Source organism: Pan paniscus, chromosome X, assembly GCF_029289425.2.
Source record: "Pan paniscus chromosome X, NHGRI_mPanPan1-v2.0_pri, whole genome shotgun sequence".
Classification (NCBI taxonomy): domain Eukaryota; kingdom Metazoa; phylum Chordata; class Mammalia; order Primates; family Hominidae; genus Pan; species Pan paniscus.
The window spans coordinates 38,566,882-38,592,864 of NC_073272.2; the positions used below are offsets into that span (position 1 = coordinate 38,566,882).

The window sequence follows — 25,983 nt, forward strand, 5'->3', positions numbered from 1 at the left end:
GGTGAAACTAGATTTGTGTAAAATTTGGAAAGATGTGCTTGGGTGAGGGGGAAGTCAGCTTAATGAAAGACCAGGCAGAAAGTACATAGTTGTAAGGAGCTTCAAGCCTAGGGAAGAACAGGGAAAACATTCATGAATAGAGAGGGCAACCATTCAAGGGGATAATTTGGCAGGGAGTGTATGGGTGGAGGGAGAATTCAGTATGGGGGAGGATTAGGGAGGTGATGCATTTGTGGGGAAAACCATCAGCTTAGACTTTAATCTTTTGGGCCACATTGAAAGAAGTAGAATTGTCTTGGAGCACACATAAAATGCACTAATGCTAATAATAGCTGATGATCTTTAAAAATTCACAAAAGAAATTACAATATTGTAAGAAAGTTTACAAATTTGTGTTGGGCCTCATTCAAAACCGTCCTGGGCCGCATGTGGCCCTTAGGCCACGGGTTGGAAGCTTGGCTTAAAGTAAGACATGGCAGAATGTTTATGGTCGGAGAGGCCATCAGATCTAGAAAAGGATTTGGGAGGAGATGCATTAGTGAAAGGTACAGCCAGCCCACCAGAGGACAGAACAGGAGGTTCCAGGGTGGAAGACACAGTCCACTTATAGGAAAATCAGGAAGAAATGAACAGTGGATAGGTCATTGCACATATGAAAGGATATGATAGCAGTGAGCGGATGTTAAATGCAGCCAGTCTAGAGAAATAACAGTCGCAGATGCATGGGTTAATAACCAGGAGGTGCATGAGTTGAAGGTGCAGCCAGGCTATGGTAGGACCAAGTAGGATATGCATCATTGGATGTTGCAGCCAGCCTGTGTCAGACACTAGCAGGAGGTGCACGGGACTAGTGAACATCCAGGCTAAGTGAGATCTTGGCAATGGGCACTAGGGAAGAAGGAACATTCAGCCTATCACAGAAACAAGTTCATGATTCATGGGTGAAAGAAACATCTAACCAAATGGTAGACCAGAATGTAGTTCATGGGTGGAGGGATAAACTAACCTGGTAGAAGACCAGGCAGTACATGTGGAAGTGGAGGTTATATTCAGCAGAGGGAAGGCCACGGGAAGTATAGAAGTGAAGCATGCAGCTAGCATAATGGAGGACATAGAGGGAGGTAAATGGGTGTAGAAAAGATCTAAGCTAGATGAGTATTCTGATGTATCGGGGGACATTCAGCCAGATATTGGGTGAAATTCGCCCCCGATATTTTACATAGGTTCTTTTCTATTTTCCTTAAATGTTGGCCAGTCTGAGAAATAAAGGGACAGAGTACAAAAGAGAGAAATTTTAAAGCTGGGTGTCCAGGGGAGACATCACATGTCGGCAGGTTCCGTGATGCCCCCTGAGCCTTAAAACCAGCAAGTTTTTATTAGCAATTTTCAAAAGGGGAGGGAGTGTAGGAACAGGGTGTGAGTCACAGAGATCACATGCTTCACAAGGTAATAAGATATCACAAGGTAAATGGAGGCAGGGTGAGATCACAGGACCACAGGACCGGGGTGAAATTATAATTGCTAATGAAGTTTTGCGCATGCATTGTCATTGATAACATCTTATCAGGAAACAGGGTTTGAGAGCAGACAACCGGTCTGACCAAAATTTATTAGGCAGGAATTTCCTCGTCCTAATAAGCCTGGGAGCTCTACGGGAGACTGGGGCTTATTTCATCCCTACAGCTTCGACCATAAAAGACAGCCGCCCCTGAAGCGGCCATTTTAGAGGCCTACCCTCAGGGATGCATTCTCTTTTTCAGGGATGTTCCTTGCTGAGAAAAAGAATTCAGTGATATTTCTCTCATTTGCTTTTGAAGGAAGAGAAATATGGCTCTGTTCCACCCGGCTCACCGGCGGTCAGAGTGTAAGGTTATCTCTCTTGTTCCCTGAACATTGCTGTTATCCTGTTCTTTTTTCAAGGTGCGCAGATTTCATATTGTTCAAGCACACATGCTCTACAAACAATTTGTGCAGTTAATGCAATCATCACAGGGTCTTGAGGTGACATACATCCTCTTCATCTTAGGAAGATGACGGGATTAAGAGATTAAAGTAAAGACAGGCATAGGAAATCACAAGGGTATTGATTGGGGAAGTGATAAGTGTCCATGAGATCTTCACAATTTATGTTCAGAGATTGCAGTAAAGACAGGCATAAGAAATTATAAAAGTATTAATTTGGGGAATTAATAAATGTCCATGAAATCTTCACAATTCATGTTCTTCTGCCATGGCTTCAGCTGGTCCCTCCATTCGGGGTCCCTGACTTCCCACAACACTGATGAAGGCAAATGTTCTGAGGGGGCAGTCAGAATATGTGGGACGTGACTGGTAGTGCATGAGTTATGGGTGCAGCAAGTCTTGGGAGGATATGGCAGGAGATTAGGCATGAAGGCAGCCTAGGGGACAACTTGGAAGACAATGCATAGGTGTCAAGAGCTTCATGCCTAGGGAAGGATTAGGATGACTTTCATGAATGAAAGGGAGAGTCACCAAAGGAGATTCCAGTAGTAAGTGCATAGGTGGGAGGCATTCAGATTAGGGGAGGATTTGCAAGAAGATTCATTAAAAGAGGTTGAAACCAGCTTAAGGGAGGACATGGGAAAATGTCCATGGGTGGCAAAGGCATCAAACTTATGGTAGGAATCAGGAGGAGGGGCATTATTGCACAGAGTAGCCAGCCTAGGGCAGGACATTTCCATAGCTGTCTGTGTGCAAAATGCAACCAGCCTCAGGGAAGATCATCAAGAAGTGAATGGTGGCTAGGTCATCCAATATATGAAAGGATGTGGGTGTAAAATGCAGCCAGCTTAGGGAAGTACCAGCAGAAGGTGCATGGGTGAGGTCTCAGCAGCACAGGGAAGGTTATGTCAGGAAGTGCATGGGTGAAAAGTATAGCCAAGCTATCATAAAGCCGGGTAGGATGTGTGTGGTTGGAAGGTAAAATCCACCAGGAGGTTCAAGGTGAGAGGAAGCTTCCAGATTAAGTGAGGTCTCAGCAAGAGGTGCAAAAGAGGAACATACAGTCTATGGTAGGACAGAGTGGTCAGATAATGGGTGGAGGAAACATCCAGCCAGAGGGAAGACCAGAAGTTTATGAGCGGAGGGTTCAGTCAGTCTAAAAACATGCCAGGGTGTGTATATGCAGGCTGCAGCCATATTAGGGGAGGTGTTAGAAGATGATATACACGTGGAGGGTGCAAACAACTGAGGGGCTGGCATGGTTGGAAGTGCATGGTGTGAAAAGAAAATAATACCTCAGGAACTCAAACTCACTATATCAAGGGAAAAGTTAAGCTTGGGAACTGAGTCATGCAAAAATCTAACTTCCTTTTGTTCCTAAACAGATAGCAGCAAAGAAAGAAGGCCACGTATCTCCCCAGGTGACTTCTCTCACAAATTTCTTACAAGGAAATTCCTTGCAGGCTCCAAAATCTTTACCACCTAAAATAGAGTTGTGTTTAATTTCACCCTAACAATGTGAATTAACAGCTTATCTTCACATGTATGAGACAAAGACAAGACCAGAAATCATCCCTCTACCCACCTTAACAGAAATGCATATTTGACTTCTTCCTCTACTCTGTTTACATTATCTAGAATGCAGATATAAAGAACACTAGACGAATGCATAATTGACTATTCTTTCTCTGCTACTCCCTATTTCCCCTTTAAATATTGAAATATTCAAAACCCTCTTTGGAAAAAGTGTGGACCACAGATTTTACTGTGACTTTTGTCTCTTTTTCCTGGGTGTGTCCTCAATCTTGGAAAAATAAACCTCTAAATTGATTGAGACCTGTTTCAGACACATTTTGGTATACATTGGGAAGAGGGAACATCCAGCAAAAAAGGAGGTAGTTGCAAAAATGCATGGGTGGAGAAAATATCCAGTCACTAGTAGGATCAGGTGGGCAGTTCATTGGTAGTTAGAGAATCCAGGCTAATGGAGGAAATGGCAGCAGTTGCAGTATAGGAAAGGGAAGTAAGCTTAGGGGAAAACCTGCAGAAAGTGCCTACATAAAATATGCAGTGAGAACCACCAAGAAGTGCATGAGTACAAGTGAGACAATCACCGGTAGGTTCAGGTATAGAGGGATCAGAAAGCCTAGGGAAGATTAGGCAGGAGATGCATTAGTGGAGGGAGCATGCAGTCTAATGGTGGACATAGCAGGAAGTTAAAGGTTTGTGGGAAGTATTCCAGTTTCTAAACCAGCAGCATGTGAGTCAGAGGAGGGAGCAGAGGGTTCATGGGAAGAGGTAGCATTCATCCTAAGGTAGAATTGGTAAAAATTGCATGCATATAGGAAGGAACAATTCCATACAGGGACCGAGCAGGTATTATATATGTAGAGGATGCAGCCTTATTATGAGTGGAATCAAAAGGATCTGCAAACATGGAGAAGACAGCCAGGAGAATTGGCTATAAGTACATGGTAAAGGAGGCATCCAACCAAGATGGGGAATCTGTGGGTTTATATATGCAGGGTGCAGCAAGAATAAGATAGGATTCAGCAGACAGTGCAAGGGTGGAGAATACACTCAATCTAGGGGGAAAAAGTTTCAGGTGGTGTATGGTTGGAGAGTGAAACTAGCCAAAGAGAGGTACATAGGTGGAAGAAACATGTAGCCCTAAAAAAGGATATGGGAATAAGGACATGGCTGGAGGAAGCATCCACCCTAGGGGTAGTCTTGGCAGGATTTGCATGGATGGAGTATTCAGTGAGTATAGGGACAGATATGGCTATAAGCTCATGGGTAATGGAGCAGCCATTATAGGGTAGGACCCAGCAGGAAATGCCTGACTCAAGGTTGCAGCCAGATTTAAGTACAGGGCAGAAGGCACATATGTGCAGGGGACATCTAGCTTAGGAGTGACACTAAAGGATATTTATGGATGTACAGTCTTGAGAAGCAGTCACCAGGAAGTGCATAGATCAAATGAGCATCTATCTTAGAGTTGGACACAGTCAGAGCTCTATGGGTGCAGCCAACTTAGGAAGGACCTGGCAGAAAGTACATCAGTGGAATGTAGCCAGTCTAGTGAAGGGCCTAGCAGGAACTGCATTTTGGAGTGTTCATCCTGCCTGGGAAAAATACTAGGCAAAAAATATGTGAATGGAGGGAGCACAGAACAGAGGTGAGAGCATTGCAATAAATCCATAAGTGGAGAAAACATCCAGTCTAGGGTAAGACTCAGCGGGCAATGTATGGGTGGAAGGAGCATTCCACCTAGGAGAGGACTCAGCAAGAGGTTCGTTGGTGAAAAGTGCCACCAGCCTAGCAGAGGACACAGCAAAATGCAGAGTTTTAGAGACTTTCTCTCCTTGGGGAGAAGTAGGTGAGATATATTAATAGATGAGGGTGCATCCATTGTAAGGTAAAATCTGGTGGGAGATGTATTGTTGGAGGGAGCATGGGAGGATAGGCATGGTTTGGGATGCATGGCTGGTGTTGCATGATGTACGGTGGACCTAGCCTAGGGGTCAGCCCCTCAGTAAGTGCATAGTAGAAAGGAGAATCAATCCTTGAAAAGGACCTAGCAGGAGATACAGAAGAGGAAGCATTCAGGTTAGAAGAGGGCTTCATAGAAAGTTCATTAGTAGGTGGTTATACAGGCCCAAGGGAGAATGTGGCAAGTAGTTCATAGTCGGAGCATACAGTCAGCCTAGGAGAGAATATAGCAGGAAGTGAATAAGTGGAGGGAGAATCCTTTCAAAGAAAACTCAGCAGGAGTGGTATAGCATTCTTCTAGAGGATAAACTGACAAGACATGCATGGGAAGCAGTTGCATCCAGACTGAGGGAGGAGTAAGAAGAAGGGGTCTTAGTGCAGAAAATAGCCATTGTTAGGGAGGACCCTGCAGGAAGTGCATGAATATCAGATGCAATAAGCCTCGAGGATGATTCAGAAGGAGATGCAAAGCTGGAAGTTTCAGCCTTTAGTTTTAAAGAATTCATAATCTAATATATTAATACCATGTGGAGGTAAGAAAATCTTACATCCTCACACAATCATAACCGAAGGTGTTACCAAATTATAGACATGTAGACATGCAGAAATAGAGAAATAGAGCATTTAATTTCAATTTTACAAATTTCAGCCATGATTCAAGAGTAAACACAGAAACAGTAAAAATCCCTGGTACAGATATCCAGTAGTTGTTTCCTTCCCAAGGAGCATGAAATTCTTCATTGGTTTGAGCTGAAAAATAGACAGAGAACAATTGACGCAACAGACTCTGTTTTCTCTCACCCAAAAAAGAACAGATCTCTACAAACTATCAATCTATTTAGAAAATATCCAAATGGTCAGATCATAAAACCAATTCTCACCACATGCCCAAGCAAATGCACTTTTAGGTATATACACAAGACAATCAAAGATACACGTTCATACAAAAACTTGCACACAAATGCTTATAGCAGCATTATTTATAATACCCAAAAGGCAGAAACAACCCTAATGCCCATCAACTAATGAATTGATTAAAAAATGTGATTTATGCATATAATGGTCTATTTTATAGTCATAAAAATGAATAAAGTACTGATACACACTATAATGTGAATGAACCTTGAAACATTATAGTAAATGAAAGAAGCTAAATTTCAAAAGGCCACATATTGTGTTGTCCCATTTACATAAAATGCCTACAATAAGCAAATCCGTAAAGATAGAAAGTAGATTAATTTTTGCCAGGGGCTTGTGGGGAGATGGGAATAGGAGTGACCGCTTAACAGTCTGAAATCTGATAGGGATGAAAATTGTGAATGTAGTGTAGTAATGGACACTGAATTGTACACTTCAAATGGTTAAATTGATAAATTTTATGTTATGTGAACTTAATTAAAAAGTAAAGTAAATACAAAGCCAAAAACTCAATTCCCAACCATGGTTTTCAACAATGGGAAAAACTTATTGGCTGTAAAATAAACCAAAAACAAAACAAAACAAAAATGAACCAAAAGCAGAACACTAAATTAGCATAGAGGAAAACACAAATTATAAAAACAGAGTCAACAAAGTACTATTGGTGAATTAGATTCACATAGGAGAGTCAATACAACACATGCTGGGCTTCAAACTTGCATGTGTGTAGTGCGCTTCTGTCATCAAAGTTTACATGGTTCTAGTAGGTAAATCAATTGGACATATCAGTGTGTCCTACAAAACAGGTAAAGATAATTATCAAGAGTGTAAAATCATGACACTCACACAAATGTGAGCACGTTAAGATATTTATCACATATGGAAATTGGCAGATATTATAACCAGTATAATGGAGAATCCAAAGAACAGAAACATGCATACTGATCAGGAATAGTGAATCGAATATGTCAGTGGAGGCAAAACTGGTTAGTGTAGTGTGTATTGGTCGGGGGAGACTGAACCTACCGTTGAGGTCTCTAAGTTGTGCATGTCTCTCAGTGACCTACAACTTACAAACGGATGTAAAAGAGCTCAAAGACAATGCAGGACTAGAATCAGATAGATTACATGGAGTTGTATCCTATGAACAAGGAAAAGGTTTTCATTGAAACACACATTTTTTCTAGAATGTTAAAATCAAGTAGATAGTTAGCATTCCCTTAAAAAGAAGTTCCAGTTACTAGGGTGACCAGATTCCTCTCATGGGCATTTCTAGGCTGAGGCCTGATCACGGCCCAGTGGACACCAATGACATCACAAAGTGGAGGTTGTCACTAAGGCAACTGATGACCAGTGAGGGGCTGGAGCACAGGGGTATAGTGGGCTGCAGTAAGCACTGGCACCTTGAGAGACTCAGGCCAGCAGAAAAATCAAGCTGTGACAACCGGGGCAAAACCCAGCAAACATCATGGCTGGAAACAAACACAGTCGCAGCTCCTGTAAGCCTAGAAGACAGTGCCCTTCCCGTTCCAGAAGAGCGGAGCTGCAGTTTCCTGTTAGCCACATGGAACGCTGCCTGCGAGAAGGTCAGTATGCCCGGCACCTGAGCTCAACCACACCTGTTTTCCTGGCTGCTGTTCTCGAGTACCTGACAGCCAACATCCTGGAACAGGCAGGCAAGGAGGCCCAGAACAGCCACAGGGTGTGCATCACCCCAGAACACCTGAAGAGAGCACTGCAAAAGAATGAGCAGCTAAGATGGATCTTGGAGGAGGAAGATGACATCCACTCTCAGGAAGAAGAAATGCCCCAACCTGAGGAGGAGGAGGAGGAGGACGAGAGAATGGAGGAGGAGGAAGAGGAGAAAAAGGAGGAGGAGGAGGAGGAGAAGGAGGAGGAGGAGGAGGATGAGAGAATGGAGGAGGAGGAAGAGGAGAAAAAGGAGGAGGAGGAGAAGAAGGAGGAGAAGGAGAAGGAGGAGGAGAAGGAGAAGAAGAAGAAGAAGGGAGGATTCCTGAGTTTCAGAGCTGTGCAGGACTTCATCAGCAACCTCTTCCAGCTGCTAAAATTCCCATAGATGAAAGACCCCAGGTTGCTTCCATCTGCCCAAGCTATTAAACTGTATAAATGCATGACAGTGCTCCTGACTCCTCTCAGTTTCTGTCACTTTGGGTTGGAGGTGTCTGTGAGACATTTAGGAGAAACTATCCCTAGAGAGCTGAAGTGGGGGAAGGGGTGTCCTGTGTGGGGAGTGTTTGAATCAGTGATTTAGAGGGGGCAGTTTCCAATGGTGACGGTGAGGGCACTGGCCCTGTGGGGAGGAACTGGCTTGGGTAGACACTGAGACTTCCTCATTGTCTCTGAACAGGAAGGCCTTGTGAGGCCAGGGAGTTGGCTGGGGGCCTCTGAGGCTTGTTGAATTCCCAGCCTGATGCTGGGGCCTGAGGTGGAGCTGCAGACTCTGACTGAGGTGCGGGAGGCTTTATTCAGGATAGCAAAGGTCTGAAGTCAGAGGGCGGTGGCCACAGGGGTGGGTGGAAAGAGGGCACACTGGCTGGCATGAACTTCATGGGACAGGGGATTTACATAGAGATTGTGCTGGGGTTGTCCTCAGGGCCATTTGGGAGATATGCTTGTCTGAATCCCAGAAGCCTTTCTTGCCACATGATTTCCACTGAACCTCATATTCCCAGGCAACTCATTGTGAAGATGCCCACCCCACCAACTGGGTGATTCCTTATGGAGAACTATAGAGCATTCCCAGCCTTAGCCCAGATCGTCACTTTCTCTTCTGTGCATTTGAGAAGCAAGCAGGCGTCTCTCCAGCATCTGCAGGTAGGGAGTCTCCTTCAGCTGATCACATCATGGTGACAGCAGCACCCCCTCCCCTTGCCAAAGTGAAACATCTTTGTTTTCAGGTTATGTGTTTCTGCTAGTCCAGTGTCCTCCAGTCAGAAGAGAGTGCCTCTAGGATGAGTAATGGCAGCAAACTGATCATTTTCCTCAGATCTTGACATATTGGCTAAGTAGCTGTCTGGTGTTTAAAAGCTGCTGATGTTGCTTATGGCTGTGGCTTATTGTAGAACTAGACATAATGTCCTGGATACTTCACTGGAATGCACATCTGAGGACTTCACTCAAGGCAGGAGAAGCCATAGTAGGTGGGTGGCCTGTGGCGGGTGAGTCCTTCTGTGTAGTCAGGTGGTCACCTTACAGTTTATGCAGTCATCAACACTAACGGTCACTGTGACCCTGTAAGGACCCGGGCTTCTGGGCTCCTTCAGACTCTGTTTCATGTCTGAGGTGGAGTTTGAAGGTTGACCTTGGATTAGCCCCTGTTTCAAGCTCTCTGCAGAGTCAAGGGGCATGGGAGAGTCAGCAGGAGTGACCACCATCCCTTTAAGAATTGTGTTCAGCTGTGCTTGTGGGTTTCACAGGAAACATGGGGGCCACAGCCAGCATAGCATCAGGCTAATGTGGCACCCTGCCAGATCTCCCTTCCACATGTGCAAGGTATCCTACACTCAGGGAAGACAGGAAGGAAGAGAGAATCGCTGCCATTGGTAAGGCATGAGCTCACCCATGTTTAGGCCTTTTGTGCATTTCTAACAGTCAGGAGGGAAAGGTGAGGAAGTAGTCCCTCTGGCCTGTGCCCTGTGGACAGGACAGCATTGGTGGCCAGTGCCCTATTGGGATTGGGAAAACTAACTCCTGAGTGGGCAAGGGCAGAGGCTGGAGTGACTGTGGCTTCCAACTTGTCCAGTGATCACAAGCAGTGTCAGGGCAGGCCGGGGTCAAACTTGTGTCAAGACTGCAGGAAACATCATGTGTGAGGAAAGATGAGCACCAGAGTTGAGCCTGGGGGCAGGGGACTTGGAGGTTAATGGTGGCTTGGTCTTGGCATGAACACAAGGCCTGGTTACCAGACTGGCCTCCCAAAGAGAACATCCTTTGCAACAGAAGCATTTTGAAGGCCCAGGTCTCCTGGTCCTTGTATGTGACAGATATTGCACATGTGTTCTGAGGGAGATGGCAAGATTCTTTACAAAAGGTCTTTGGAGCCCCAAAATAGGATTCAAGTAAAAGAAAATATCAAATACACTATTTCCCGAATGCACAGATTACATACTGCCAGCCCACATGCCTAACCTGGACAACATGTTTGCTAATCCTACATAGACATTACTAGTATCCATTTTTACAGATGTGGACACCAAGGTTCAGAGATGTTAATTAGCTCACTCAGTCACATGACAAGTATGTATAGCATAGTGGGGGCAAGAGCCCAGCCTTCCTTACCTATTGTTTTGCTCTTTCCTCTACTCTATCCTGAGAAATGGGCCTTGAGAAAAAAATTAATGTTTTCTTCTAGAAAACAGAAACTAGTCTTCAATACTAAGATGTTAGGGTCTATTGGATATCCAGCAAAGCATCTAAATAACTTATTTCAATTACCTTCATTTCTGTTTTATTTGGTGAAGGCTGGATAAGCTAGGATTAAAAAGACTGATTGTATGAAACTGCTTCTCAACTGAGGTGTTTTTGAGAACTGCCTCTGTTCACTGTCATGGTCTTAAAGGTGATTATGTGTCATCAGAAGTTTCTGTTAGCTGAAGTCTGTATCAAAGAGACTGTTCTTCGAAGTACTAGTACTGAGGGTACTGCCTTTTTCCTCAAAGCTGTGAAATTGTCTTTTGTCGTCAAAGACAAGAACTCTGGTTTTTATCTGGTGGCAGAGCCTTTGGGAAGCATCAGAGTAAACTGAAAAAATTATCTGGAGATGACAGGTTTTAATTTAACAGCTCATCAATAATAACAATAAACAAACCTAATTATTTTAACACAGTGCTATCCATAAAGTGAAAGAACAAATCTTTGTGACATTCCAGGAATTCCATGGAAAACCACAAAGAGTGTTATAGATGCCAAAGATACTGTGAAAGCTTTATTCTTTATATCATTTTTCATAGAGAATTTAATTTGGGAATGTAAAATTTAAAAGTTGACTAGAGTTTTATGCACTTGAGATGGGCAGAACTCAACAGTAGGTGTGTGGGTAGAGGAAACATCCAGACTAGGTGTAAACTCGTTGGGAAGTCCATAGGTAGATGGCACAGCTAGCCTAAAGGAGGTATTGGTAATTATGCATGGTTAGAGCTAGTCGAAGAGGGACATAGCAGGAAGTGCATAGTTTGAGGAATTCTCCAGCCTTGGGAAAGATACTGCAAGAAATGTATGAGTAGAAATATTATATAGCTTAGGGGAAAATTCAGCAGGAGATGCACATTTGGAGGAAGGAGTCAGTCTATGGGAGGCCTTGATGAGAAATCCATGGGTCAAGTGAGCACCCAGCCCAAAGAAGAACATTAGAAGAGATGCATGGGTGGAGAAAACATCCAGCTTAGTAAAAATAAAAAAAAAAAACCAAAAAACCAAACAAACAAAAAACACCTCAGCACGAAGTGTATAAACTTAGATGAGAGTTGTGCATTTGATGCTATAGGTTGAGGTTGCAGCATGCCTAGGAGAGAAATTATCAGATGGTATGTCGGTGGAGGGAGAATCTATGGTGGAAAAGGTCTTGGCAGAGAGTGCATTATTGGAGGGCACAGCAAATCTAGAGGAATTTCTGGAAGAAGGTTTATTGTTGAAAGGGCATCCAGCCTAGAAAAGGACTCTGAAGCAGTTGCATTAGTGGAAAGTGCATACAGTCTAGGAAAAAGGTTTATAGGTGGAGGCAAAAGGTTTATAGGTGGAGAATGTAGCCAGTTTAAGTAAGACATAACTGGTGGCACATGGAGAGAGGGGGTATCAAGGATGTGGGGAAGAATGTGCAAGAGTATCATGGGTATATGGAACATTCAGCCTAGATAAGCACCCAGAAGACGTTTTATGAGAAAGGATGGCGTCATTCTAGGGAGTCTTCTTAGGAGGTTATTGGGTAGAGGTAGCAATCAACCTAAAAGAGGACTCAAAAGGGTGTACATGGATGGATAATGCAGCTAGCATAGGGGAGGGATTCAGCAAGTCGTGAATGGGTCAAGATGGCATCCAGCCCATGAGAAGAGTAAGCAGGAGGTATGTGGTGATGGGAGTATACAGCCTAGAAGAAAAACACACAGGAGGTGCATGGATGGAGGATGCAACCAGCCTATAGGGGGACCCAATATCAGGTTCAGTAGCAGTGAGTACAGCTGGCTTTAGGGAAAGCCCAGCAGTGCTGCAGGAATGGAGGAAGCATTCACAGGAAAGGAAGAACTTTCAGCAGGTAAATATTGGATGAAAAATTATAAATCTATCCTAAGAGAACACATAGTAGAAGGATCATCCAGTGAAGGGAGGAACCTACAGCAGGTGCACGGTTGAAGCAAGTGGAAAGCCTGGGGAATGACATGACAAGTAGTGGAGGGATGAGTGGAGGGATGCAGCCAAAACAGGAAAGGAATTAGCTGAAGGGGCAAAGATTAATGATACAAGCCTGCTGGATGATCTGAGAGAAAGTGAATGGCTAGAGGGAGAAGTCAGCCTGTGGCATTGCATGGCAAGATGTGTACAGATGGAAGAGGAGGAAGTCAGCCTGTGGCATTACATGGCAAGAGGTGTATAGATGGAAAGTGCAGAAAGGCTATGAGAGGCCACCCAGACTGCTTATGGCTGGAGGATTCATCAAGTCTAGGGGTGGACTTGGCAAGAGATAATGGATGAAGTGTACATCAAGTCTAGAAAAGAACATAGTAGAAAGTGGATAAATGAAGTTTGCGGTGGGCCTAGGGTGGGATCTGGCAGGAAGTTCAGGGGTGGAGTTAACACCCAGTATTAGGTAAGACTTGGGAAATGGGGGAGTAATGGGTAATACAGACAGCTTGAAGAGGAAATGGCATAGAGTGCATAGATTGAGAGTATAGCCAGTTTAGGTGAATAATTTGCAAAAGTTGCATTCATTTAGAGAGCATCCAGACTAAAGGGAAGCTTAGCAGAAGGTGCATGGGAGGGTAGGGGAGGATGTCACAGAAAGTGTATGGCCAGCAACAACATCCTTTTTCTCTCTCTGCTTCTCCTTGTGAGTGACCCTCTGTGGCCCTATGTGACACACCACGCCTCTTGTCCTCTGGGGAACTGTGAGTAATAAACACTTCTTTCAAAGGCAGTTATCTTCTTGTCTATCATCTTGCCATACCTAATTATAATAAAACATATCTCGAGTACATTTTTAAACAATTGGTGCATTGAGCAGGGTAGTTTGGTGATTGGTGAGGATGACATGCCTCTAGACTGCTCTTGGCTTACTAACTGAATCCAACAGAGAGTAAATACTGCCTGGAATGGCACTGCTGGCTTGTATTTTAGCAGCTGCCATTGTGTTGTGACTGTCAGGTACTGCTCTGATTCTCCAATCTAAATTATGGTAGAGTTCAAAAAGCTGAGTCGTCCCTGAGCAACTGTCCTTAGAGTGCTGTAGTCTGGGTAAAGAAGTCTCCAGTTGACTTCTTATGTATTTACAATGTGTCCAGAAGTGACTATGGTAACTGGCTATTGTACTATGTGAAGGTTGCCCAGAAGGGACAATAGTGTGAAATAGTGTATCACAAGACCAAGAGCTTTGATTTTAGAAACAAGCATAAGAACAAACCAGGCAGTGCCACAGTTGCCCTCATGGAACTAGACTCCAAACCTGGGGAGACTGACTGGGACAGCGTAGAACAGGAGACGCCACCTATAGGCAGGACCACAACACCAAAACACTGCCACAAGTAGTAAACAACCAAAGAATTAAAAACCACTGGAAAGAGGAGCGAATAGGAAAACAAGGCAGAGACTGAGTTGGGACCTTTTCCTAATATGCAGTTACCACCTTTTGAGACACTATAGGACTCTAAAACATCATCCCCAGACAAACATATGTATTAGAGACATGGGCATCTCTCATGAAAAAAAAATTAAAATGGGCCAGCCTGCTTATAAACTCCAACAACGAAAAAACCTGCTAGATACCTTTGAAACTCATGCAGCAGGGGAAGTTCCCCTCTCTTTCCTTCAATTTGGTCCAAAATAGTGGATAGGAGATGCCCCATTGAGACGAAGAAAGGCACTTCCAGTTCCTAGTTAATGGGTTTCTAATATCATGTCCTGACCTTCAACAATGGCAGCCACCTAACTCCCTCCTGAAGGAGACAGCAGCTCCCCAAAGCTTGTCTCACTGCCTGGGGAAAATCACCCACATACTACCAAAGTTTTCATTGAAGCTCAAAGAATAGCCAACATTTTCTGGTCCTTTTAGGTACAGGGATACAGATAACAGTTACTCTGGGTATCCCATCTCTTTTCAAATATATATGTATATATATACATATATATTTGCAACCTATTTAAAATTCAGGGCATGTTGGGTCACCCCATTAAGGGCATATGGGTTCCACTTGATGCTAAAATGGGATCTCTTAGCTAAATTCCTTGTGATATTCCCTCTGTCTCTGGCCCATCTAGTCATAAGCATGAACACCAAACACGTTAGGGCCACATCTTAAATTGGAACATGCCAAAATCCGCACCACTTGCTATAAGACATGCTCAAGGAGAGATCATAGTCCCTCTGCCTCCCCTTAAAATTGTCAATAAGCCTCAACACAAGCTATGACAATGTGCAGCTTGACTCAGGCCTATTATTTTAATCTTTTAAAAGATAGAATTGTGGTTCCTATCATCTCTCTTTTTAATTGCAGTATCTGATCAAAGCAAAAGGCAGACAAACAAGAATGGCCTAAGTATAGATTACTGCCACCTCAATGCATTTGTTCTGTCCATGGAGGCACCTTTTCCTAACATTATTCAAGTTATTAGTATCAGGGTTCACCTAGTGATTTACTTGTGGTAACACATCTAGTCAATATTTTCTACTCAACATCCATTGCCAAAAATTCACAGCCACGTTTTGCCTTCTCCTTTGAGGACACACAATATACATTCACTTGATTATCTATAGACTACCTCAATAGCCTGGCCATAGCACATGACTCTGGAGGAAGGACTTATAATTCATCAATTTACAGCATTCCCACTTTTGGCACTATGTAGATGACATCTTACCTAGGAGACCTTCTCAAGATAATGTTACACAGGGCTTACATACTCTTACACATCACCTCCAAGATAAGAAATATACATGAATAAAATACAGGGACCTGCAAAGATGATAAAATTATTGTATATCTTGTGGTTATCAGAGGGTTCTTCCATTCCTGGTTCAGTAAAACATGAATTACTCACCCTCTTCATGGTACCACAGACACTTAAACAGGCCCAAGATCTCCTGAGCCTCTTTACCTTTCAAGACCAACACATCTCACATGTATTCATTATACTTGGACCCATATATGAGGTCATATGCAAGTCAAACTTCCTCCATTAAGGCCTCTCACAACAAATCTTAATAGTCAGATAACTTTACAGTAGGCATTGACCTTGGTTCCCTTGGGATCCAACTTTTAAATCAAGGCTTTGGCTACAAAAGACTATGCCTCTTGGAGCTTCTGCATCAGGCATGGTTTTAAGTGGTTGCCCATGGGTTTTTGGAATAAGTAACTTCCTCAAATGGCAGATATTCACCTCTCAAACAACAAATTCTGTCCCTTCTGGAAACTGAGGCCCTAATTGGCTCAATTCTATTTGGCATCCAGACACAAATCCTTATCATGCCTTAAGTCAAGACTCCATGCCAAGAGGCTAGGCATGGCCACAGAATCCTCTTTGGTTAAGTGGAAATAGTAATTTAGAGATTCAGTTAAGCCTGATGCCACAGGACTTTCCAAACTTCTGAAGGATTGGCTTCCCATGTGCTCAGTCCCTTGGCCATGCCTATTAAGGAGGTGGAGGTATACACCATGTCATTGCTAGTAGTGATCTAGGGAGCTCCTTGAGATCAAATGTCTGGCATAGGAAGTCAGTATGCCTCACCAATGGCAGGGCCACCATCCCACATGGTGGGAATCAGTAGTGAGTGGTGGCATACCACACTGCTTCTGGTTCCTCTATCACAAGGAATAGACATGAGGGTTGGCCCAACTGGCAGAGTTTGAGGCTGTCTACCTGATTTTTCATGATGCCCTGCATTGCAAATTGCCTGAGATTTGTTTGTTGACTGATTCCTGCATGGTCGTCATTGGGTCAGAAAAATTGAAGCAAGATAATTTTACCATTCAGGGAAGGTCTCTGTGGGCTATCTCATATGGCAGACATTACTTCATCCCCCATACTTACTCTTGTTTTGCACATCTCTGCACATACCAAATCAAATAAATCAGAATCACATTACAATTCTATCACAGACAGCTTAGCAAGAAATAAATTCACTGTACTAATACATGGATCTGCCTCTCCCAGATAATCTCCATTGTCTGCTTTTGTTCATGGCCAGATAAGCATATGAACCCTAGGGACACCTAGGGTCCCAGGCTACTTTGGGAACAAAGGAAAGGCTTCCTTTATAAGGTTTCCAGACATCAAAGTTGCCCTAATTAGCTGTAATCTGTGTACCTTTACCAAACACTGGCCTTTATCATCTGTAGATACAATTTCTCAGGGCATGAGGCCATATAGTCAGTGACAATTTGATTCTATTGGGCCTCTGCCACTCTCTGCTGGTGCCACCTGATATGCTTTTATCATGAATGACACATATATGGGTTTGCTGTTAGCCTTCCACTCCGGGCATTCTAATTCTGAGTCTACTATTTAGGACCTTACTAGGTTGGTCCTTACTAGGTTGGTTCCTTGATCATCCTTCGAATTCCTGCAGACTTGCATCCCTGACATGTCCTTAACTTGGCTGGCTGTACTCTCCCACTCTGCACCTCCTGCCAAGTATTCTTAGGCTATCTGCACCATCCACCCACGCACCTATTTATGGGCCTTTGATGCTTCCTCCACCCATGCATTTCCTGCATATTCCTCCGACAAGGCTGTATAATGCTTTTACTTCTGCACCTCCTGCCATGTTTTCCCTTAGACTTGCTATATTCTCTGCTTATGAATCTCTTGCCAGGTCCTCTCTGAGAGTGGCTGCATCCTGCACAAACATACCTACTTCTGAATCCTATCCTAGGCTGAATACCCCCTCCACCCTTTCACTTCATGTCAGTATTTTTCTAGACTTGTTGTACTCTCCAACAATCCACTTTGTGCCATGTCTTCCCTGAAGTTGGCTGCGCCCTCCCATAATTACTCAATCCTGTATACCCACCACCCCCGCCCCAGGATGAATTCTGAGGTAGAATGTATGCCATTCACATCCGTGCACATCCTGCCAGATTTTCTCCTAGGATGTCTGCACACTTCACTCACGTTTTTTACTGAATCTTCCCCTATGCATGATACTCCTTCCACCATTCAACCTCCTGGATGTCCTCACATCTGCTTACTGCATCCTGCATCCACACACCTCCTGCCAAGTCTTCCCTTACACTGGCAGCATCCTCCACTCATGAACTTCAGGCCAGGTTCTTCCATATGATGGCTGCATTGTCAACAATGTACCTCTTCTCAAGTCCTCCCTTAGACTAGACATTACCTTTTCCCTTGCACTGCATACTAGTCATTCTCTAGGCTCCCTGCACCCTCCACATATACACATTCTGCTTCAGATAGCGTTATGTTGATAATCTCACCACCCACACATGTTCTGCCATGCCCTCTTCACTAGGCTAGATGCTCCCTCCTCCCATGCACATCATGCTGAATTATCAAATTTGGCTCCATTACCAACCCTTGAAATTAACATTTAACCCTCCAATAGTTTAGATACAAAAAATATCCTTGCAATTTTTGCTAGAAACCCTTCTACTCCAGCTTCACTCTCTGTTGATGCACTTCCTACAGGTTTCTCTGTGAGGCTAGCTTCACATTCCCTCATGCAAATCCAGCAATGTCCAACTGACAACGCAATTACTGCTAGTTAGTTCCCAGACTGGCTACACCCTCCGAACCATGCACTTCTTGGTGCACCACACTTCAGGCTGGCCTCACTCTTAAGCTTCCTGATGGGTCCTCCCCGAGGCTGGTGCATGCTCTAGTCATAATTTTCCTGACTACTCTCCCTTTGGCTTGCTGAAAATGCCACAAATGCACTTAGGACTGAGTACTCCCTTAGCCTGGATCTCCCTCACTCACACAATTCTTGCCATGTCCTTGCTTAGGCTTTACCCTCTCCTAAACCCCCTAAACCTCCTATGGAGTTTCCCCCTAGGCTGCCTTTTCCTACCTCAGTTGCACCTCCTGAGTGCCTTACTATAGTGTGTACATATGCACGGAGTGCACACATACATATAGCACCTGATGGGACCTCCACTAGCCTGGATGTTCCCTCTACATGCCATATCCTCCTTTATACTGCGAGTTTCCTACACCCTTTCATTCCAGCCAGAATGTCTTTATTATAAACTCATAAACCTACTCCAATATTATTCCATAAGCTTTCTGTACCCTCCACCTATATTTTTCCTAACAAGTTATACCATTGGCAATCCACCCTCTCCACCCAAATTTCTACCAAATCATCCCCTTGACCAGATTCTCTTTCCTCCCACAAACATCCTGCCATGTCCTAACCAAGGCTGGATGTAACCTTGAGCCATCCACTATTCTCCGATTCCTCCTCTATGCTAGAAATCTTCTCTAATGATGTTCTCTCCAACCATTCATATAACACTGAGTCCTCTCCTAGGTTGGCTTATCCTCTTCAGATACCATCTTCCCAAGTCTCCACTAGGTTGCATGGCCCCTCCACCCACATACTTCATGCTGATTCCAACCCTAGGCTTTATGCTCCCACCTCCCATGCATTTCTTGATGAGTTCTTCCCAGGTTTGCTGCACCATCTTTCATATACTCAATGCTGAGTCCTCCATTATTCTGGATCCTTCCTCCACCAATGTCATGCCAAAATCTAGGCTGATTACTCTTTCTACTAATGCATTTATTCCACCACACACCACCCATGCAATTTCCTCCAGGTTCTCAACTATACTGGATGTATCCTTCACTTCTGCACTTCATGTGGAATATTTTCCTGATCTGGCTCCAACATGCACATCTTGCCATGTTCTCCCTTATGCTGGCTGTATCATTCTCACTGTACCTTCTTCCTACTCCTTTCTTATGCTAGATAGACACTCCGACCATACGCTTCCTGAACGATTATTTCTTAGCCTGGCTGCACTATGCACCCACGCACTTCCTACTGATTCCTGCTTTACGCTGGCTGCACCTTTCACCCAAGCAATACTGTCACTTCCTACACTAGAAATTCTCTGCACTGCACAAATGTACTTCCTATAGAGCTCAAACCTAGGCTGGCTGGAGTCTTTGATAATGTACTTTCCCCTAGTCTTCCTCTAAGCTGGTTATTACCTCCACATATGTACCTTGAATATCCTGCCTAGTCTTCTCCTAGACTAGCCATACCCTTCATCCATACACTTCTTGTTCCGGGCCTAATCTGATTGTTCTCTCATGCACCCTATAACAAGTCCTACCTGTGCTGGATGCTCCCTCTAGCAATGTATATCCTGCCATGTCCTAACCTATGCACCTCCCCCTGAGCCTTCTACTAGACTGGATGCTCCTTTCACTCATACACTTCCTGCAATATGCTCTCCTAGGCTAGATGTTCCCTCCTTCCTTGCACATTCTAGTGAATTCTTCCTAAGGGTGGATGTTTCTAATTCCCATGTATATTCTTCTGTATCTTCTCCTAGTCTGGGCTCTTCTGTGCAACTAGTTCTGACTGCTCTTCATTGCTGGCTGCTCCAATTACCCATGTACTTACTGAATTCATTCATAGGCTGGATGTTCTCTCCACCCACACACTTCTTGTCAGGTCTTGCATTGGGATACCTACATCATTTAGCCATGTACCTTCTGCTATATCATTCCCTAGACTGACTGCAACTTCCACTCCACTTATGCACATTCTGCCCTTCACTACTCTAAACAGGGGTAGTGAGTTGAATGGTGACCCTCAAAAAGATATGTCCATGTTCTAATCTCCAGAGTCTGTGAATATAAACTTATTTGGAGAAAATATACTTGCAGATGTAATTATTTTAAAGATCCCTAAGATGAGATCCTTCTAGATTATCTGAGTGAGCCCTAAATCCAATGGAAAATATCCTTATAAAAGAAAAGCAGAGGGAGATTTGACACAGACAGAGGAAGAGAAGACACATGAAGGCAGTGTGACCATGGAGACAGAGATTGGGGTGATGCAGCCAAGTAATCTGAGAAGTAGTCATAGCCACCAGAAGCTATAAGAGGCAAGGAAACATTCACCCCTAGAGATTTTGGAGGGATCATGGCCCTGCCAACACTTGATTTCAGACTTCTAGCATCCCAAACTATGAGATAATACATTTCTGCTGTTTTAAGCTAACGAGTTTTTGGTAATTTGTCACAGCAGCCCGAGGAAACTAATACAGAAAGCTTCACTCTATACTCCTGCACCTCAGCCCAAGTCCTCTCCTAGACTAGTTGATCCCTCCATCCTTAAACCTCCTGTCAACTGTCACTTAGGGTGGCTGCAGCCACCATTCATGCATGCTGCCTGCTGAATCCTTCCCTAGCCCCTCTGCACTTTCATCTTATACACTGCCCACCAAGGCCTCTGTTCAGCAGGGATGCCCCATAACACCTGCACTGCAAGCTCCACACATATATCTGTGGATTATCCCCTAGACTAGATGCATTTTGCATCCATGCACTCTCAGTCATAGCCTCTCCCAGACAGGATGCTCACTTCACTTATGCACTTCCTGCTGGGTTCTTTGTTAAGCTGGCTGCATCCTGCTTCCATGCATAACCTAACACGTCCTCCCTTAGGCAGGTAGCACATTCCAATCATAATACACCCCTAGGATGGCTTCACTCTTTTCCCATATACCTCCTACTGGCTGTTTCCCTATGCTGGCAGCACATTCCACCAATTAACTTCCTTTAATGTCTTGTTCTAGGTTTAATGTTCCCTGCACTGATGTACCCCCTACCCAGTCCTCCCCCTGTTTGGTTGGACTTTTAATCAATTCCTGCCAGGTTCTCCCTAGACTGGCTCCTCATACCACTCCTTCACCTTCTGCTGGGCCCTTCCTTATATTGGTGTACTTTATGCACCGACTGCTGTATAGATAGGAGTATATCTTAGAGTGGCTGTTTCTTTACCCATGTCCCTCAGGCAAATACTTGCCCTATCTAAATGCTCCCTCCACTTGTCAATATCATGGAAAATCCTCCCATTGGTAGCCTGCACCCTCCACCCAAGCTTCTCCTGTTTTGCCTTACCTACACTGAAAGATCCCTCAATTCAAGAACTTCCTACTGGGTTATCTCTAACTTAGCCGCTTTCTCCATCCATCCACCCATTTCCAAGCTCTTCTTTAGGATTGATGCTCTCTCCACCCATGCACATTCTGCCTGCCCTTTCTCAGGTCTACCTGTACCCTGCATCCATGCTCTCCTTATAGTACCTCATTTAGGCTTCTTGCTTCCATAGCCCAAGCACTTCTTGCAGGGGCCATTACATGGGTGACCGCACCCTGCATCTCTGCACATCTTTCCATGACTTTCTCTATGCTGAATGTGACTTCCATCCATCCACTTTCCAGTGGTCCTTCTCTAGGTCTGATGCTTTCTATATGCATGTACTTCTTGCCTGGACATTCCCTGATATAGCTGAACCTTAAAACCATGCCAGGGCTTCTCCTAGGCTGGAGGCTTCTTTCTCCCTTGAACATTCTGCTAAGATCTCCCCTGGGTTGGATATTACTTCCATCTATGCACCAAGTAACAATTGTCCTTGATTCTGGCTGCAACTTGCACTCATACATCTCCTGCCATGTGATTCCATAATCTGGTTGAACACTTCACCCATGCATGTTCTGCCTGATTGTTATCTGAGCTGGTGGCATCAGGCACACATACACCTTTTTACTATATCTTTTCTTATGCTGGCTGCACCTGGAACCTATGCATCCTTGAGCTCCTGGGTGAGCTGCACCTTCACCCTTGCTCTGCCTTCCAAGTCTCCCACAAAGCTGTATTCTCCCTTTCCCCATAAACATCTTGCCAGTTCCTCCTCTAAGCTGGCTACAACCTCTATACATGCATTCCCTCTTTTGCCCTCAAGTTAGCTTGGTGTTTGCCCTACCCATGCACTACTTCCTCGGTGGTGAGCTAGGCTGCATGGTCTCTCTGCCACTGCACTCATGCAGATTACTCCTACTAGTTTGGAAGTGTCCTCAATCATGCCCTTTATAGGATGTCATTCCTTATGCTGGCTGCACAATCAATGTATAAACCCCTTGCCAATACCTCCTTTGGGCTAAATGCTCCTTTGAATCGTGCAAATATCTCTCTGTTCTCTCCTAGGCTGACTACACCCAGCACACATTAGTCTTATGCTGTGTCTGCTCTTAGGCTGGTTTCATTCTTGATCAATGCACATATCCAAGTACATTTGGCTTTCAACAAACTGCACCACTGCCCTCCATGCCATGTATTTTACTGGATTACACCTCCTGCCATACCCTTCTTTAGGCTGGCTGAAACCACCACAAATGTATCTTCCATGGTTCCTATCCTAGACTGACTACATACTGTATCCATGCCCACCTGCCATTTATTTCCCTGGGCAAGATGTTATTTCTTCCACCTCTACACCTCTGGTCAGCTTTACTGCTAAGCTGGCTGTACCATGCACCATTGCAACTCCTGCTGAGACTTTATCTAGGCTGGCTATTTCATCCACTCATACACTTTCTACTTATTACTTTCCTAGGTTGGCTGCACCCTGTACCAGTGCACCTCTTAGTATATCCTACTCTAGACTGACTTAACCTTTAACTATATACTACCTGCAAGATTTGCTCTATAATGAATGGTCCCTCCTGCAATACATTTCCTGCACGTCCTCATCTAGCCCTAGTGATTTCACTCCTGCATTTCTTGCCAGATCATCCCATAGGCTGAATATACCTTTCACCCATGAAAGACCTGCCAAGTGTCCTCTAGGTTGAATTCTTCATCCTCTCATGCCTGTTCTGCCAGGTCCTGCCTTAGGTTGTATGCTCCCTCCAACCATACACTTCTTGCTGATTCTCGTCAGGCTGTTTCCAACTTACATAATATAAATTCTACTGTTTCCTTCCCTAGGCTGCCTATATCCTCCAAACATGCACCTCCTGCTATTCTCTCTTAGGTTAGATGCCCCAAACAATTATGCATGCCCTGAATATTTCTCACCTTGGGATGGAAGCTCCCTGAAACCATACCCTTCCTAACATATCCTCTCATAGGCAATCTGCACATTCCACCCCTTAACACCCCTACCAAATCTTACCTCTGGATGCTCCCTCTACCAGTGGATTTTCTACTGTGACTTCCCCTGATTTGGTCATTTCCCCAACCACGATGCTCCTGCTGAATGCTCCACTGGCTAATGCTCCCATTCCCAATGCACTTCCTTCCAGGTCCTCTGCTAAGCTAACTGCAATCTGCATCCATACACCTCCTACTATTTCTCCTCCTAAGATGGCTGCATTCTTAATTCTTGCACTACCTTTTTGGTCCTCCTTTTGGCTGACTTTAACTGCATTCCTGAAGATCCTCCCATGTCCTCCCCTAGGCTGGTTACACCCTGCAACTGTGCACCTCCTGCCATATCTTCCCCTGGGTAGGTAGTACCTTCCACCTTTGCACTTCCTCTGAGTTTTGCCCTAGGCTGGCTGCACCCCACACCCATGCAGCCATTATCAGAGGCTTCTTTAGATAGACTCTACTATCTACTCAAGTACCTTTTACTGAGACTTCATGTGATAGTTAACTTTAATGTCACTTTGACTGGGCTAAGGAATTCCCATATTAAAACTTACTTCTGGGTGTGTCTGCGAGGTTTTGAGATGAATATCTGAGTCAATGGGCTCAGTAAAGCAGATTGCCCTTCTCAGTGTGGTTGGCCATCATCCAATCCATTGAAGACCCAAATAGAATTGATAGATTGAAGAAGGAGCAATTTGTCCCTTTTCTTCCTGCCTCACTGCTCAAGCTGGAGCATTTCACCTCATCTTTTCCTGTGCTCAGGCTGGGATTTACACCACTTGCTCTTCTACTTCTCAGGCCTTTGAACTTGGATTAAAATATACCATTGGCTTTCCTGGGTTTCTAGTTTGCTGATGGCAGACCATAGGACTCCACAGCTTCCATAATGACATAAGCCAGTTTCTCATAATAAATCTCTCTCCTTACACACACAGCATCACCACCACCACCACCACCACACACACACACACACACACACACGCACACATACACACACAGAGAGAGAGAGAGAGAGAGAAATAAGTTTGTGGAAAAAAATGAAATTAGAAGATAAAAATTCTAAAAATGTACTATATTACTTGTCTTAAGGTCCATCAAGTTCAAGACACCTTTTTAAACAATGATACCACTCATATAGTTCATCCCTTAAGAACAGAGGTGCCAGGAAATTTAATCATGTCAATGCAGTCTTTTTTATGGTTAACTAAAGTAAAATCTTTGAAGTATTTTTTTAAGATAAGAAAACAAAAAGAAGCCAGAAAGAGCCAAATTAGGACTGTAAGGTGGATACTTTATAATTTCCCGTCAAAACTCACAAAAATTGCTCTTATTTGGATAAGAAGAACGAGCAAGAGCATTGTCGTTGTGATGGTTAATATTGAGTGTCAACTTGATTGGAGGAAGGGTGCAAGGTATTGTTCCTGGGTGTGTCTGTGAGGGTGTTGCAAAGGAGATTAAAATTTGAATCAGTGAACTGGGAGAGGCAGACCCACACTCAATCTGGATGGGCAACATCTAATCAACTGCCAGCATGGCCAGAACAAAGCAGGCAGGAGAAGATGGAAGAGCAGACTTGCTGAGTCTTTCAGCCTTCAACTTTCTCTGACGCTGGATGCTTCCTGCCCTCGAACATCAGACTCTTAGTTCTTCAGCTTTTGGACTCTTGGACTCACACCAGTGGTTTGTCAGGGGCTCTTGGGCCTTTGGCCACAAACTGAAAGCTGCACTGTTGGCTTCCCTACTTTTGAGGTTTTGGGACTCGGACTGATCCACCACTGGCTTTCTTGCTCCTCAACTCGCAGATGGCCTATAGTGGGACTTTACCTTGTGATCGTGTGAGTCAATTCTCCTTAATAAATTCCCTCTCATATATATATATATATCATATTAGTTCTGTCCATCTAGAGAACCCTGACTAATACAGTCATGATGGAGAAGGACTCTCTGGTGAAGCTTTCTCAGGCATTTTTCTGCTAAAGCTTTGGCTAACATTCTCAGAGCACTCCCATAATAAGCAAATGTTATTATTCTTTGGCTCTCCAGAAAGTCAAAATAGAAAATGCTTTCAGCATCCCAGAAAACTGTTGTAATGACCTTTGCTCTTAACTGGTTCACTTTTGCTTTGACTGGACCACTTTCACTTCTTAGTAGCCATTGCTTTAATTGGCTTTGTCTTCAGGATCATACTGGTAAAGCCAAGTTTAATCTCTTGTAAACATTCTTGGAAGAAATGCTTCAGGATCTTGATCCCAT

The 25,983-nt window shown here is 44.1% G+C and overlaps 2 protein-coding genes across 6 annotated transcripts in view; one reads left to right on the forward strand and one right to left on the reverse strand.

Annotated features, from left to right (window-relative positions):
* The window catches only part of LOC117977530 (lanC-like protein 3), a 291,833-nt gene that overhangs the window by 33,484 nt on the left and 232,366 nt on the right, over positions 1-25,983 (reverse strand). The gene's annotated exons all lie outside the window — the stretch shown is intronic.
* Positions 7,841-8,221, forward strand: LOC129395243 (histone H2A-like 3; the record flags this gene model as incomplete). Its single annotated transcript, XM_055106229.1, has 1 exon — positions 7,841-8,221. A coding segment is annotated over exon 1 (381 nt), but the record flags the coding sequence as incomplete, so codon positions are not given.